The sequence below is a fragment of the Salminus brasiliensis genome, chromosome 17 (assembly GCF_030463535.1).
Source record: "Salminus brasiliensis chromosome 17, fSalBra1.hap2, whole genome shotgun sequence".
Taxonomy (NCBI): domain Eukaryota; kingdom Metazoa; phylum Chordata; class Actinopteri; order Characiformes; family Bryconidae; genus Salminus; species Salminus brasiliensis.
Window position 1 is genome coordinate 973,904 of NC_132894.1, and position 15,035 is coordinate 988,938.

The 15,035-nt window shown below is 46.1% G+C and overlaps 1 protein-coding gene across 3 annotated transcripts in view; it reads left to right on the top strand.

Moving 5' to 3' along the window:
* The first annotated feature begins 259 nt into the window (after window positions 1-259).
* tjp3 (tight junction protein 3) overlaps window positions 260-15,035 on the top strand; it is a 29,694-nt gene continuing 14,918 nt past the window's right edge. Inside the window, exons 1-9 of one of the 3 annotated variants that reach the window (XM_072660186.1) lie at window positions 260-376; window positions 10,835-10,891; window positions 11,299-11,423; window positions 11,689-11,791; window positions 12,454-12,721; window positions 13,407-13,510; window positions 13,599-13,788; window positions 14,290-14,365; window positions 14,452-14,552. In XM_072660186.1, the coding sequence (XP_072516287.1) occupies window positions 10,844-10,891; window positions 11,299-11,423; window positions 11,689-11,791; window positions 12,454-12,721; window positions 13,407-13,510; window positions 13,599-13,788; window positions 14,290-14,365; window positions 14,452-14,552 (1,015 nt within the window). In that variant the 5' untranslated portion in view covers window positions 260-376; window positions 10,835-10,843. Of the gene's footprint in view, window positions 377-5,610; window positions 5,862-10,834; window positions 10,892-11,298; window positions 11,424-11,688; window positions 11,792-12,453; window positions 12,722-13,406; window positions 13,511-13,598; window positions 13,789-14,289; window positions 14,366-14,451; window positions 14,553-15,035 lie in introns of those variants that run through there. The other 2 variants (XM_072660184.1, XM_072660185.1) reach the window with 2 other exon arrangements.

Genomic DNA, 15,035 nt, shown 5'->3' on the forward strand with positions numbered 1-15,035 from the left:
GGATGACCAGCTTTTCAGCCACCTTGACCATCTTAGGACCAGCTTAGACGACCTGGATCCAGTTCCCAGCTGATTAATCAACACTGGTGAGGTGTAATGTGACCTGGGACAGGAATTAACCCTTTAATTAACCGCTTCAAAACAACACAGCAGTGAAAAAACGAACCTTGCAGGCGTGACGTAAGCGTTACCGCCCTGTAGCCCCGCCCCCTGGCCCTTCTCTGCAGGTAAAGCTTCACCTAGAGCTTCACCTAGAGCTTCACCTAGCTCGAGCTGCGTGTTTTACAGAGATATCGAAACCGAGGAGCAGGTGAGAGACCAGAGCCCTGAGAGTGCAGTGAGCTGGAGTCCTGGCTGAACTCGCTGTGAGAGAGGGGTAAGCTTCTGTACTGCTGCTGGCTCGGTGTGTGTGTGTGTGTGTGTGTGTGTGTGTGAGAGAGAGAGAGAGAGAGAGAGAGAGAGAGAGAGAGAGAGAGAGACAGAGACAGAGAGAGAGAGAGAGAGAGAGAGAGAGAGAGAGAGAGAGAGAGAGAGAGAGAGAGAGAGAGAGAGAGAGAGAGAGACAGAGACAGAGACAGAGAGAGAGAGAGAGAGAGAGAGAGAGAGAGAGAGACAGAGACAGAGAGAGAGAGAGAGAGAGAGAGAGAGAGAGACAGAGAGAGAGAGAGAGAGAGAGAGAGTGTTTACATTGAAGATCCTGGAAGTGGGTTGTGTGTTTCAGATGGTTGTTTATGTTTATGTTTATGTTTATGTTTATGTTTATATTACTCAGAAATGAAGTAGATTGACAGGGTAAAACTCTGTGAGCTCTGTGGCTCGTGTCTCACTGCTTTGCTGGGTTTGGAGGGAGGATTGTGTGAAACTGAGCTGCTGAGGAGTTGAGGAATTCCACCTGAGTGCTGTTTGCCTTGTTCTGCTGCTCTGCTGCTTGGGTTGTTGGGTTCTTTGGTTGTTGGTTTCTTTGGTTCTTTGGTTCCTGGGTTCTTTGGTTCTTTGGTTCTTGGGTTCTTGGGTTCTTTGGTTGTTGGGTTCAGCCTGACTCATCACCTTTCTTGTTATATAAGTTTATAAAGCCAACATGAGTCATAAACCTACTGTTAGTCCATTTAGGGTCGGTGTCCCAGATAGGGATTAAGCCTAGTCCTGGACTACACAGCTGATAGAGATTCTCCACTGGACAGGGATTAAGCCTAGTCCTGGGATAAGTTCCCTTCAGTGGAGAATCTATTCAGAATCCTGTGTAATCCAGGGCTAGGCTTAACCCCTGTTTGGGACACCAACCCTAAATGGACTAACAGTAGGTTTATACCCATAAAGTCCAACAGTATTTAGATTTTTAGACTTTAGACTATGTACATTTCCCTGGATGTGGTTTAAGATTAGACTAGATGAGATCTGTCCTCATTGAAAAGTCTCCCTTTTCACTGCAGTTCAGTCCGAGACTAAGTTTAACCCGTGTGAGAGCAGCCCTTCGAGCTTAATCAGGCTTGGGACAGCGGCTTCATATTGTGGATGGGAACAACAGGCCAGAGAACTGAGCCTTACCCCCGGACTGGGAACAGTGGAAAGGGGAAGCTGGGTGACCGTGCTGTGGGACAGGTCCTATTTTTGGGACCTTTAACATTTCACTAAAAGCAGGAATTTCCTAATTGCCCTCTCTGGGACTTGTCTTTTACCCTCCTCACTCCTGTGCCCCACCAAAATATGCTCACCCTAGTTAAAGGAGCAGTTTACCAAAAATCGAATTTGCAGAATTTACCCCCTGCTGGTGAATGTGGAGCTACAAGGCTGGGGTATGTTGGTTGGTGTGGCAGACAGGTAACCCCACTACCTGCCCGTGAGCTGCGGCACTGGGTGAGAAACTGGGGGAAGATTCTGCTGTTACACCAGTAAGAGTCATTAGGCGAGACTCCTAACTCTAATACGAGCATATGAGCTTCAGCTAAAGGCTGTAAATGACAGACTTCTGTTATTTGTAGCTACTTCAGTCTCGTAGACGTTTCAGACATTAATATGTGATGTTTTTATCTGCCTCTCGTACCCAGACCTTTTACAGGTAGGAGAATGTAGAGTTAGCAGTCTTACCCATGAACTATTACTGAGTGTGCTCATGCAGCCAGAGAATTGAACCCTAGTCTGTTACTCTCAAATTAAATAGGCTTTCATTCCAATTTCTTTGTTTAGCAATAAGACAAAACAGCAACAAAATGAAACCAGATAAATGTACGACAAACACAGCGATGCAGATCCCTCAGAGCTGGAGGGAGAAACCTTCAGCAGAATGAGTAGTAAATGGTAAAAAGTCACCTTAGCAGAACAGCTGTACTGAGATAATCTTTAATATCCATTATTATTATTATTATTATTATTATTATTATTAACACCAAACTACACCAACCACCAGCACACCAGGACAGCAAACATATCAGCCAATCAGATGCACTGGAATATGGAAATAATGGTGCAAATGAGGTTGTTCTGATGAGCTGCTCCTTTAAGGCCTGCTGCAGCACAGCCTGTGTTGTGAATGAAGCTCGAGCCAAAAGCCTCAGCTATTTCTAACTGGCCCTTCTGGTTCTGCCACCCCTGCTGGTCTGTACTTGACTTTGAGTTTCACTGAGGTTTCGACAGACATCACTGCCAAATAACTCCGCACTCCCTCTCCGCTGCTCGAAAGATCCTCCTCGATCATCCTGCGCTATCCTGTCCTATCTCCCGACACGCTAACCTTTCTGGTGTGTACTTTCTTCCCGGTGCCTGAGGAACTCTGTCTAACTGGGATTTCTCAGTCCAGTGTTTCTCATGAAGACATTGGCATGTTCAGTGTGTTCCTCACTTTTCTCCATAATGGGAATCTTTCGTGATGAACGGACCAATAGAAATGCTCCAGAATGACCAATGACTACAAATATTTCTATAGAAAGTTAGGGGGGTCTTTTCCTTCTTCTGTAAAGCTGCTGTTTGGGAGATACAGGGTTTCTGTGCAGCTTGATGGCCTGTGTTACTGGAGTGGTCAGAGCCTTTGCCATGATGTTACTGGTGAGATGGTGAAATAGTGGGACCTCTAAGAGGTATCTCGGGACCTCTTAACCTGTACGTTACGAAGCATCTTTAGTTTTGGGGGTGCAACAGAAGCCAATGCTTTTGGCATGGGCTAAGTGTGACCCCGCCCATTTAAGGAGTTTGGCCCCTCCCATTCAAGCTAAAGTCTTAAATTAGCTATTCATGACAGATGTATTTCTGAACGAGGCACAATAAAGGCGGCGATCAGAGCATGATGAACGGACCAATAGAAATGCTCCAAGATCTTTTTACATTGATATGCACTGAACGTTAAGAAGGGCTCGTTAAGAAGGTTAAGAAGCTGCTGTTTTGTGGAGATTGTGAGGGGTTTGTGTGTGTGACGGTATGTAACCCTGAAGTCTGAAATGCGTGAGGCCTGCAGAGAGCGGCGGATGTATCCATCATGCTGTGGTGCACAGTGAGCGTGAGTAACAGTAGATGGAGCTTGAGTAAACAGCCCAGCCTGCCTGTGCCCTGGGAGCAATCAGCAGTTTCCTCTTATGAAGGTGTTTACAGACCCTGTGGAGCAGACACACCTTAGCGCACGGCGGCATGTTGGGCGGCGTGTTCAGCACCGTGCTCGGCCCCTCTCCAGCATGTTTCCTCCACAGTGTTCGGCTGTGCTGTATTTTAAACACTGACCCCAAATCAAAGTACGTCTCCAGCGACTAACGAGCCTGGTTACTGATTGACCTGCTGGCTCATGCAGCAGTAATGGTGCTTTTACAGAAACAGGATAGATCTGATATTTGATGGCGGTGAAATGAAGAGCGTCTCCGTTACCATTTGAAGCTCAGTCTGAGCTGAGAGATCGAGGCCAGCAGAAATGTTAGGGGAAAGGGCAGCTTTCCTAGACTGTCCCTGTTTTCCAGGATCTGATGGTCTGTGCGATCACGGCCTGCTGCTCCCTGATCCTGAAACTTCAGCACATACCTTCCCATCGCTTTTTCTAGGCCAGTGCTGAGCTCTGTCAGTCATTAACCCAGCAGGATAATGATTCCCTGTGTGACCAGGGCAGCAGGCATTTACACAGGGGCCAGTTCTGGGGCTGCAAGGTTGTAGACATGCTGTGTCTGTTCACAGTCCTTAAACACCTGTGAAGGCTTGTTTTTCTCTTTTCTCTGTAATGTGAATCTCTTGCTCTTTTCAGAATTTCATGATGACCGGACCAATAGAAACGCTCCAAAATGTCCTGGAATTAAATCTTTAGTTCCGCTGAAAGTTCAGAAGGTTTTTGTCTCCTCTGTTTTGGAGGTTTTACATGACGCTCACTCAGTGCTGTTTATTCAGCAGTTTGCCCGACCCACCCAATAGAGCTAATTATTCAACTTCAATTTGGCCACACCCACTCACTATCAATTATTCTGCTTTTTGTCTCTGCCCACCCACTGCTAAATATTCAACAGTTTGGTCCTGCCCCTTAGTGCTTTTTATTAAGCAGTTTGGCTCCACCCACTCACTATGAATTGCTGAGCAGTTTGGTCCTTCCCACTCTATGCTATTTATTCAGCAGTTTGGCCACACCCACTATATGCTATTTATTCAGCAGCTTGACCACGCCCACTTTGTGCAATGTGTTAAGCAGTTTAGCCCTGCAGCCTTAGTTCTCTTTATTAAGCAGTTTGGCCCTGCCCCCTTAGTGCTATTTATTAAGCAAGTTGGCTCCACCCACTCTCTATGAATTATTTAGCAGTTTGGCCCAGCCCACTCAATGCTATTTATTCACCGGTTTGGCCGCAACACCCACTCTATGCTATGTATTAGCAGTTTGGCCCTGCCCCTGCTAATAATTAAACTGTTCTCTTTCTAAACAAGGCATGCTAAAGCTCAGCCAATCAGAGCATAAGCCACTTAAAGGCACAGAATCAAAAACAGGCTGTTTAAATGAAAGCAGTAAATATAATAGTAATAATAATTTAATATAAAATATGAAAAATACAGCTGTGTAAAAACCATTTAAAGTGGAATCTGGAGAAGCTGCACATAAACCTGTACTGGTCTGTACTGGTTAATCTTTACTGGTTTATGGTGCAGGTTTTGGTGTGTGAGCAACAGAATGAGGATTACTGGCTGATGTTAATAAGGCTTTTATATTGATGAAATAAAGCCCTGGATAAAGACCAGCGGCTGGAGCTGAAGCAGAGCTCAGGTCTGCTTGTGTTTTGAGTCTCTTCAATAAGGAGATGTCCTGAACCTGCTGGCTGTAATCCTGTAATGCAGTTCATTAAGGGCTGTCATGTTTAGAGGGTGTGTCGGATCAGGGATATCTCCAAACTCATGCTGGACTCCAGCCCTCAGCTCCCCTCCCTGCTTTAATAAGAGGATATTTGTTGTTTATTTGGGTTTCCCAGGCAAACCGGTCGGCTGGACGTTGGTTGCCTCATCATGTGTCCTGATCCTGCTTAAAATGACCCTCCTAAGGTGGTTCCGCCTCACTGGAGCAGAAAACAATGCGGACTGTGAAGGCTCCACCTTAAAGACAGACAAAGCTAGAAATAGCAGGTATCCCATGGCCGTGGGCGGAGCTTTCCATTGACTCAGGTGCTTTGTGTGCAAGGTGTTTCTCGCGGACGTGTTCTCTGATAGGCCTTTGTTGTTTTCTGTGGATTTCCTGTGGAAAGAATCCAGCTAATCTCTGCTTTTGCTGGTGGGAAAAATGTGCTTGGCCAGAGTGAGCTGTGGTGTTGTGCAGTGGAGCTGACCGTTAGCAGTGCGAGGGCTTCGTCACAGAGGTCACAGGTGTTTCTCATAGGGCGTAGCGTGGCAAGAGGATAATGGAGGTGAGGTTCAGAGACCTGGTGAGTACTTTAAAAGGGAGTCCACAAGCTTTATTATCTGTATCTGTTTCAGTGTATCTGTTTTTGGTACATTTTTTAGGAGGAAAAAAAACAGCTGGTTATTATACACTATATGGACAAAAGTATTGGGACACCTGCTCATTCAGTGTTTCTTCTGAAATCAAGGGTATTAAAAAGAGCTGATCCTGTCTCTACTGCCCAGAGAGGAAGTCTTTCTACTAGATTTTGGAGGAAGAGCATTGCTGTGAGGATTTGATTGCATTCAGCAACAAGAGCATTAGTGAGATCAGGATGTTTGATAATGATCAACTCCCCACCTCATCATCCCCAAAGTACTGGATGGAGCTCCACCGCCATCATTCCAGAGAACACAGTTCTTCCACTGCTCCACAGCTCAATGCTGGGGGGCTTTAGACCCCTCTAGCCCACGCCTGGCATTAGGCAGCATGGAGCCAATAGGGTCATGATGTTGATCTGCTCCAGAGAGTCCTATTCTATTGGCAGTACTTCTTCTCTACAGGGACTAGACAAGCTGTGTGTGTGCATTTGCACACCTGTGTCAGCAATGGGTGCAACTTAAAGTAGCTGAATGTATTCATTAGAAGGGGTGTCCACAAACTTGTGAATACTGATATGTCCAGTTCTTTTAGAAGGTTCTAAAGTTGTGTTATGACTGCAGCAGTGTGGCTCTGGTGTAGAGTTCAAAGCCAAATCTATAGAAACTCGGCACTGATCACTTTTTATTGGTTAATCATTCCTGGTTATGGGTCGGGTTGTACAGTTCGTCACATGTAAGCAACAGTAACTCACCCATACACGTGATTACAAGGTCTTTTCAGTGTAGTTCCAGTGTGTAGGTAATCTCTGTAGCACATGGTTGATCACCACAGCACAGAACTACCCTTGACCCAAAACACACTCCACCAGAGGCTAGAATGTCAAACTAGCTGTGCCTGACTTTTATCTTTAAAGAGTTTAATGGTTAACGTCTAATCTGGTGTTGAATTTCAGCTTGAGGGCTACAGTTTCAGCCATAACATTAAAACCACCTGCCTAATATTGTGTCGATCCCCCTCGTGACACCCAAACAGCTCTGACCCGTCGAGGCATTGACTCCTCAAATGTCCTGTGGTATCTGGGGTCACCAAGACTAACATTAGCAGCAGATCCTCTAAGCTGTGAGGTGGGACCTCCATGAGCATCAGTGAGTCTTGGGCAACCATGATCCATGTTGTCCTTCCTTGCAGCAGTTTTGGTAGGTACTGACCACTGCATACCAGGAACACCAGGAACAAGACCTGCTTGCTGATGTTCTGGAGATGTTCTGACCCAGGCATTGTCTAGAACATCACAGTTTGGTTCTTGTCAAAGTGTCTCAGATTCTTACGCTTGTCCATTTTTCCTTCTTCATCTCCTTCATCACCTTCAAGAACTGACTGTTCACTCACTGACTGATATGTAGCTCCACCCCTATCAGGAGCCACTGGAACCAGATCATCAGTGGTTTTAATGTTATGGCTGATGAGTGTAAGAGAGTCAGTGATCTGTTGTTCTTCTCTTGATTTAACGTTAATTAGAGTTTCTGTAGAAACTGGTCAGAGTTAATGTTTGGTGTGTGTGTGTGTGTGTGTGTGTGTGTGTGTGTGTGTGTGTGTGTTTGATTTATGATTGTCAGATGTATGATAAGCTCAGTGTGGTCCTCTGGTGAGTTTAGGGGTCAGCAGTAGGAGTTCAGTGAAGGAGTCCAGGTCTCTGTTTAGTCGCACATGAAGGTGTTTATCATATGTTCAGGTCTCCCAGGGGTCCGCTGTGTTGTTTTTATTGTCTGTATTCCACTAGTGGGAATATGGTGTTATTATTATCAGAAACAGTTAAACTCTAGTCTAAACCTACCTGTATTAGTTCTGTGTTCTGTCTGTTGTACAGAGTCCTGACTGAGACAGTGATGATGATCTGTGGGGGCTGCACAGCTTGTGCCAGGCACCAAAAATCAGATTTCTTAGAAGTCTTACTCAAGAAGTGAAGAAGAGGTAGTATTAGCGCTGGCGATGGCATTGGGAATGGAGGTAGTATTGGCGCTGACTTCGGGAATGAAGGTAGTATTGGCGCTGGCATTGGGAATGGGAGTATTATTAGCGCTGGCATCGGGAATGGAGGTAGTATTATTAGCGCTGGCATCGGGAATGGAGGTAGTATTGGCGCTGACTTCGGGAATGAAGGTAGTATTGGCGCTGGCATTGGGAATGGGAGTAGTATTGGCGCTGGCATTGGGAATGGAGGTAGTATTGGCGCTGACTTCGGGAATGAAGGTAGTATTGGCGCTGGCATTGGGAATGGGAGTAGTATTGGCGCTGGCATTGGGAATGGGAGTAGTATTGGCGATGGCATCGGGAATGGGAGTAGTATTGGCGCTGGCATTGGGAATGGGAGTAGTATTGGCGCTGGCATTGGGAATGGGAGTAGTATTGGCGCTGGCATCGGGAATGGAGGTAGTATTATTAGCGCTGGCATCGGGAATGGAGGTAGTATTGGCGCTGACTTCGGGAATGAAGGTAGTATTGGCGCTGGCATTGGGAATGGGAGTAGTATTGGCGCTGGCATTGGGAATGGGAGTAGTATTGGCGATGGCATCGGGAATGGAGGTAGTATTAGCGGTGGCATCGGGAATGGAAACGGGATTGGAAGTGACAGTGGGATTAGGGATAGAGGATTGGGAATGATTGTGGTATTGAAGAGATTTGGCAGTGAGATTGGAAATTTAAGGATTGGAATTTTGTGTAGATTCAGAATCAAAGAATATATTTCTAGTCCGGATGGATTTAGTCCCAATTTTTAAACGTCGGAAATCAGCATCCTCCACCTCCTCTTCCTCCACCACCTCCTCCACAGATATGTACATGGAAAATATAGCGGTCAGAAACAGCCGTTATAGAAGAGTTTGCTGTGCGGACTGTTCCTGCTCCCAAGCAGACATGTGGACTGTGATTTTAGTGGTTGTGTCCGGGTGGGCTTAAGGGGCACTTCAGCTCTCTCTCTCTCTTCTGATGACCTTTCTTAAAGCTGCGAAAAACTTTATAAGAAATACTTGGTGGAGGAGGATGGAGCGCCTCTGTGTGTTCAGTACTGTTTCAGACTGCAGTGTAGAACTGCTCTGACCTCTCCTCCCAGTCCGTTACTTTACCAGCCGAGCCCTCTCTGCTGATGATGTTTGTATTCCTCCTGCAGGCAAATCTAAATGTACATGCTAATTTGACTGGGACGGGCAGACACACGCTCACTAGCGTATCTAACACACACCTGTGGAGAGTCAGTGGTCAGGCAAACTGCAGTGTAAAACATTTTTAAAAAATCTAAAGAGTAGAAAACTGTGAATAATGCAGCTGTCTGGCTTAAAAACATCTTTTTAAGTGTTGTTAGGCCAAATAGCCTTTAGTCTGCTAACTAGCAAGATAGCATAGACAGGTAATAAAGCTGTATTAGCGTTTCATTACAACCTTTTAACAGGGATGTCCTGATTCGGTCAGTGGATCTGAATTGGGACAGATCGAGGCTTGGTTTAATAGATCTGGTTCCGATCCTTTGTTTTTACCACTGTGTTCCAGTTCTAGCGCCCTCTGGTGCTTTTGCTTTTTGGAATCAGCCACACTTAAACGCTGTGAATTCAAGCGGTTGATTGATGAAACGAGGGCCCCGTGCACAGATGCAGCAACTCGCACAAAATGGACCATGTGATCTGACCACATGATCACATGTTTAGGCCAAAAGTCACCTGATGCCGATACATAGCCCATGATACATAGCCCAGTGGTTCACTGGTTCATCCTTGCTCTGCCTTTCAGTCCAACTCTCAGCTATGGTGGGCTTGTTTCTGCCGCCACCTGTTTTCAGACCTCACCAATCAGTGGGCACCCACAGCGCCCTTTAAAGGCACATGGGGGAATGAGCTTTCCTGGCAGTGTACTAGATATACACAGAACAGAAATCTGACACGACGTAATTTTGAGATACAGCGTAATACAGCGACTTACCGTGTTCCTGTTATGCCGCCCAAGCCTGGTTAGAGTGCTTCTCAACCAATCAGAGTGTGAGGTTGTATAAACAGTAAATATGGACTACACAATATAGGAATGAGGCCTTTAACTGTGGTGTGCAGTTTATTATTTATTATTATAATAATAGGTATATTATTATTATTATTATTATTATTAGTGATTAATGTTCAGTGACAAGTCGCGTGTGTGTGTGTGTGTGTGTGTGTGTGTGTATTAGTCCTAATTACTGTCCTGGCACACACACACATACTGTATATGACGTGATCTGCCTGCAGTGTTGTAAAGGAGCAGGGAGCTGATTGGTCAGGGAGGTCAGTCAGACTGGATTATAAGATATTAAATATTATATAAATAAAGGAACTTCCAGCCTTTCAGAACTTTTGTCTAGATCTTCTGTGTAAAGACCTGCAGCTCTTCAGCAGAGCCTGGAACAATAAAGAGAAGCTGGTGTGATCTGTCGAGCGAGAGTGATTTATGAGGTGTGAGCGTGTGCTGGTCTCACTCCGAGTGTGACTCGGTCAGAGTGTGTGAGCCGGTATGCCGACCATGAAAACCATGCAGAGAATGTCCATAGAGTGTACTGTTGTGTATGGGGCTGCTCATGTTGGTGTGTGTGTGTGGCTGTCGTTGGTCGGGGAGGTGTCGAGTTGCAGGCCCCGCCCCCTTTACCTGCCTGGCAGGAATGCAGAGAGCAGGTGAGAGCATGCTCAGGCTCAGGTTGACACTCTGGAAAACTTGCTCTTCCTGTGGGGCAGGGAGTGGAGGCTGGAGTGAAACGCAGAGGCCTTCAGTCGAGCCTCCGCTGGCCAGTTTCTGCTGGACTCGAGCTCATGGAGCGGGTTGGGGTCTCAGGTGTTACCTGTTGATTCACCTGGATCTAAAATATTAACTTTTTTCCTTTTAAACGTTTTGCTTTTTCAGAAAACAGACATGGAGGAGATGGTGATCTGGGAGCAGCACACTGTGACTCTGAACAAAGTAAGTTCTCAGATCTTCTCAGTGTGGAGTTTCTGCTGGTCGTTGAGTAAAACTCCTAAGTTGTTGAGAAAGCTGGTGAGGTGTGAGGTGTGCTGTTGGGGAGTGAGTGATTGTGAAAGCGCGAGTGTGTTTGTTTAAGAACGGTCAGCTCGTGGGCACAGCGCTGTATTTTTCGCCTGTCACCAGAACACACCCAACATCTGGGATCATGTGACGGTTGTTCCATCATCTGATAGAATGTGTAGATTTCTCTCTCTCTCTCTTTCTCTCTTTGTTGTTTTCAGTCTCTCTCTCTCTCTCTCTCTCTATTTCTATTTCTCTTGATTGTCCTACCACCCCCCCACCCCCCACTGTCTCTCTGTCTCTCTGTCTGTCTGTCTCATCCCGTCTTTCGTTTTCTCTAACAGGATCCTAAAGTGGGATTCGGCTTTGCTATCTCAGGTGGGCGGGACAAGCCAAACCCAGCCAATGGGGACACGGCGGTGATCGTCTCCGACGTGATTCCCAGCGGTCCGGCCATGGGGAGACTCCAGTAAGTTCTGTCAAACGCATCGTGTCCTCCCCTGTATCCCATTCTGATCCTGTCCAACCTGTTGCCTTTGTATACAGGAAACATGCAACACACACACACACACACACACACACACACACACACACACACACACACACACACACACACACACCTACAGATTTTAATCAAGCATGAACTCTTTGTCTTTGTGTGTGTGTGTGTGTGTGTGTGTGTGTGTGTGTCTTTGTGTGTGTGTGTGTGTGTCTGTGTGTCTGTGTGCGCACAGGACGAGAGACCAGATAGTGATGGTAAATGGAATGTCTGTGGAGAACTCCACCTCCCTCTACACCATTCAGCACCTCAAGAGCTGCGGCAAAACAGCCAACATCGTGAGTACAGCGGTCTGCTTCCACGCAGGGGTGGACGATATGACTGATATGTAATATTGTGATACATGAAGGCATCTCTGTTCTGGAATTCATACAACATCATGAAGAACAGCAGGAAAATGACATAATTAACATAATAACACATATAAATAACAAAATGATACTTGATGCAAAATAAATAATAAACCATGATACATTCTAATAGTGCTATCATCATTAGTGTTGATGATGACAATGATAATAATAATGTCCAGCCTCATATTTAATCCATAGTGTCACTAAGGGGGTAAACTGTTTAACTTGCTAATTTAAGAAATGTCCTTCTTTATATTCGAATCTCGAATAACTGTAGTTGTGCAGTAACATGGTGCATGTAATAACAGTGTAATTACTGGTGTGTATTCACTGTTACAGGTGTATTACTGTTGTACAGCTTGTGTAATTACACCTTCAGTTTGGTCTCATGTAATTCCACAAGCTGTACAACGGTAATGACCCTCGCCTTATTACACCTGTATAACCATCAACCGGCCCTCATGTCCATCACCATTACGTCACCATTAGTTTCCTGAATTATTAACGTGTAACTAATGTTTAACTACACAGTTCTTACAGAAAGTTGGGCCCGAAAGAGCTAATTGTAGTTCTGCTGTGTTCTGCAGACTGTGAAGAGGCCACGCAAGATTCAGATTCCAGCCAGCAACAGGCCCACCCGTGCAGCCTCCCAGTCGAACCTGCTGGACAATGATCGCTATGACCAGAGACCTCGTCGAGGATCAGACTCTGGGTACGATCGGCGCCCCCGCAGCGCCACGCCGGAGCGCAACGGCCACGACCTGCCACTCATGTCTGGCTTTAAGAGGCTGCCCAATCAGGACGCCCCAGACAAGCCCATCAAAACCACACTGGTCAAGAAGAAGCCCACAGATGGTGAGGAGGGACATCTAGACGTTAATGAATTGTTGAGAAGTACTGCCAATAGAATAGGACTCTCCTGAGCAGATTAACATTGATTAAGCTATTGGCTTCATGCTGCCTAATAATGTCAGGCGTGGGCTAGAGGGGTATAAAGCCCACCAGCATTAAGGAGCTGTGGAGCAGTGGAAGAACTGTGTTCTCTGGAATGATGGTGGTGGAGCTCCATCCAGTACTTTTGGGGATGAGGTGGGGTGGTGACCATCCAACATCCTGTCCTCATTAACACTCTTGTTGCTGAATTCAACCAAATATTCAGAATGACAGGTTTGATTGCCTGTTCCTTTAAATGATGATGGGATCTTGCATGCTAGCTAACACTTACTTCACCTTGAGTTCATATCTCTCTCTGCCTCCCAGCTGTAGTCTGGCCTTTCTGTCCTTAGGTTTTCAGCTACTTAAATCAGGATGCAGAAACACTCGGGATGCAGTTAGTCTTCATTCTCTTCTGTCTGTGGTATTGCTTTTATCCAAAAAAAACACACCTGTGCCCTGACAATTCTGAGAGGCGGCTGCTTTTTAAAAGTCTGTGTGTTGGATTATGACTGGAACAGCATAGCAGATCTCCACCTTTTGTTTGTGTGAGACGCAGTTTTGTAGTTATTACATGATGTTTGTGTCTCATTTCCTCCCTCTGTAGAGTATGGAATGAAGTTGGGGAGTCAGATTTTCATCAAACACATGACTGCCACCGGTCTGGCTGCCAAAGAAGGCACATTGCAGGAGGGTGATCTTGTCCTGAAGGTGAGAACGTCCTTCACCTTCAAGTTGTAGTGTTCAAGAACTCACTCTTGGCTTCATCATGGATCTAAAACTGATTCCCCTTTCACAGATTAATGGAATGACCACAGAGAACCTCTCCCTGCTGGAGACCAAGCATCTGGTAGAGAAGTCCAGAGGGAAACTGACCATGGTGGTGTTGAGGGACAACAGGAAGTTCTTGGTCAGCATTCCTGAAGTGGAGGACAGTCCCCAGAACAGTGCAGACGAGAGACCCAGGAACAGCAGCTCTGAGATGGAAGGTGAGTCTAGAAGAGGTTCAGGAAGCGATGAGGAACATCTACAGCAGTTGTTTGGGGCGTAAGAATGATTGGGGGCATTCTGCCAGATTTGATCTGAAGGTGGTGATTCAGCTTCTAATGCTGTTATAAAGGATTATGGTCAGTTATAACCTTCTACAATCAGTGCTGTTGAAGTTCTGCCTCTAGATCAGGGTGAACATGAATAGATGCTTAATGACACACTGATTCATTTAGATGATTCAACTCCACCACATGTAGAGCGCTATAATTGACCACTATCATACTGTACAGTTCATACGGTCTATGTTCCACTACCAATGCAGTTGAATCAAATAGTTACCGACTGATTCAGTGAATCATATGAATGATTTCAGTGAATCATTTCCTGGTTCGCTGGATTTAGACCGCTGGTGTTACCTGTTACCTGGTAGGGTTTTTCATTTCTCCAGCACAGGATTAGTGCAGTATCTTTGTCTGATATGCGCTCATTTCATTTTCCAGATATTTCCGATCTGGATTCAGATGAACGAGCGAACAGAGCCTCTCGTCCGGCGGCACGAGAGCGGCGCACACGCAGGTAAACAGCACGCACATTCTGTACAGGCTTGCTGGTGAAGTTGGGCCTGGCTTCCTGTCTAACACTGAGCGTTTACTGTCTTTCAGAAACAGATCTGAGGCTGCTGCGCTCTCCAAAACACGCGACTCGTCCCCACTGCGCTCCACCCTGACACGGCCAGTCGCCCAGTCCAAGCCCACTCGCAGAGGTCAGTCACACACTCCCTGCTTGCAGTCTCATGCTAAAGTTTGAGCACCCCTGGTGAAATGATACATGGTGTTGAAAGGTGCTGCCACTATGACCCAAGCATCACTGTTTGAATCCTGGGTCATGCTGCCTGCCATCAGCAGCCGGAGCCTGAGAGAGCACAATCGGCCTGGCTCTGCTCTCCCTCCACTTCACTTCACAGTGTACCAGAGCTTTCCTCGGAGCGTGATGTTTGCCTGGTGATGCTGCATTGGTGTGGCAGTTGGAAAAGAGGCAGTTGCTGGATGTGCATGTGTCGGAGGAGGCGTGGGTCAGTCCTCACCCTCCCAGTTTTTAGGAGACTTGCGTGTGATAGGGTAATTGGCTCAATCTAAAAATGAGGATGAACATTGAGCAAAAAGACTGTGTATGTTGTTGCCATCCAGTCTAAACCTCAGTCTGGCTTTTAATTAATTCATTAATTTATTTATTTATTTATAACACT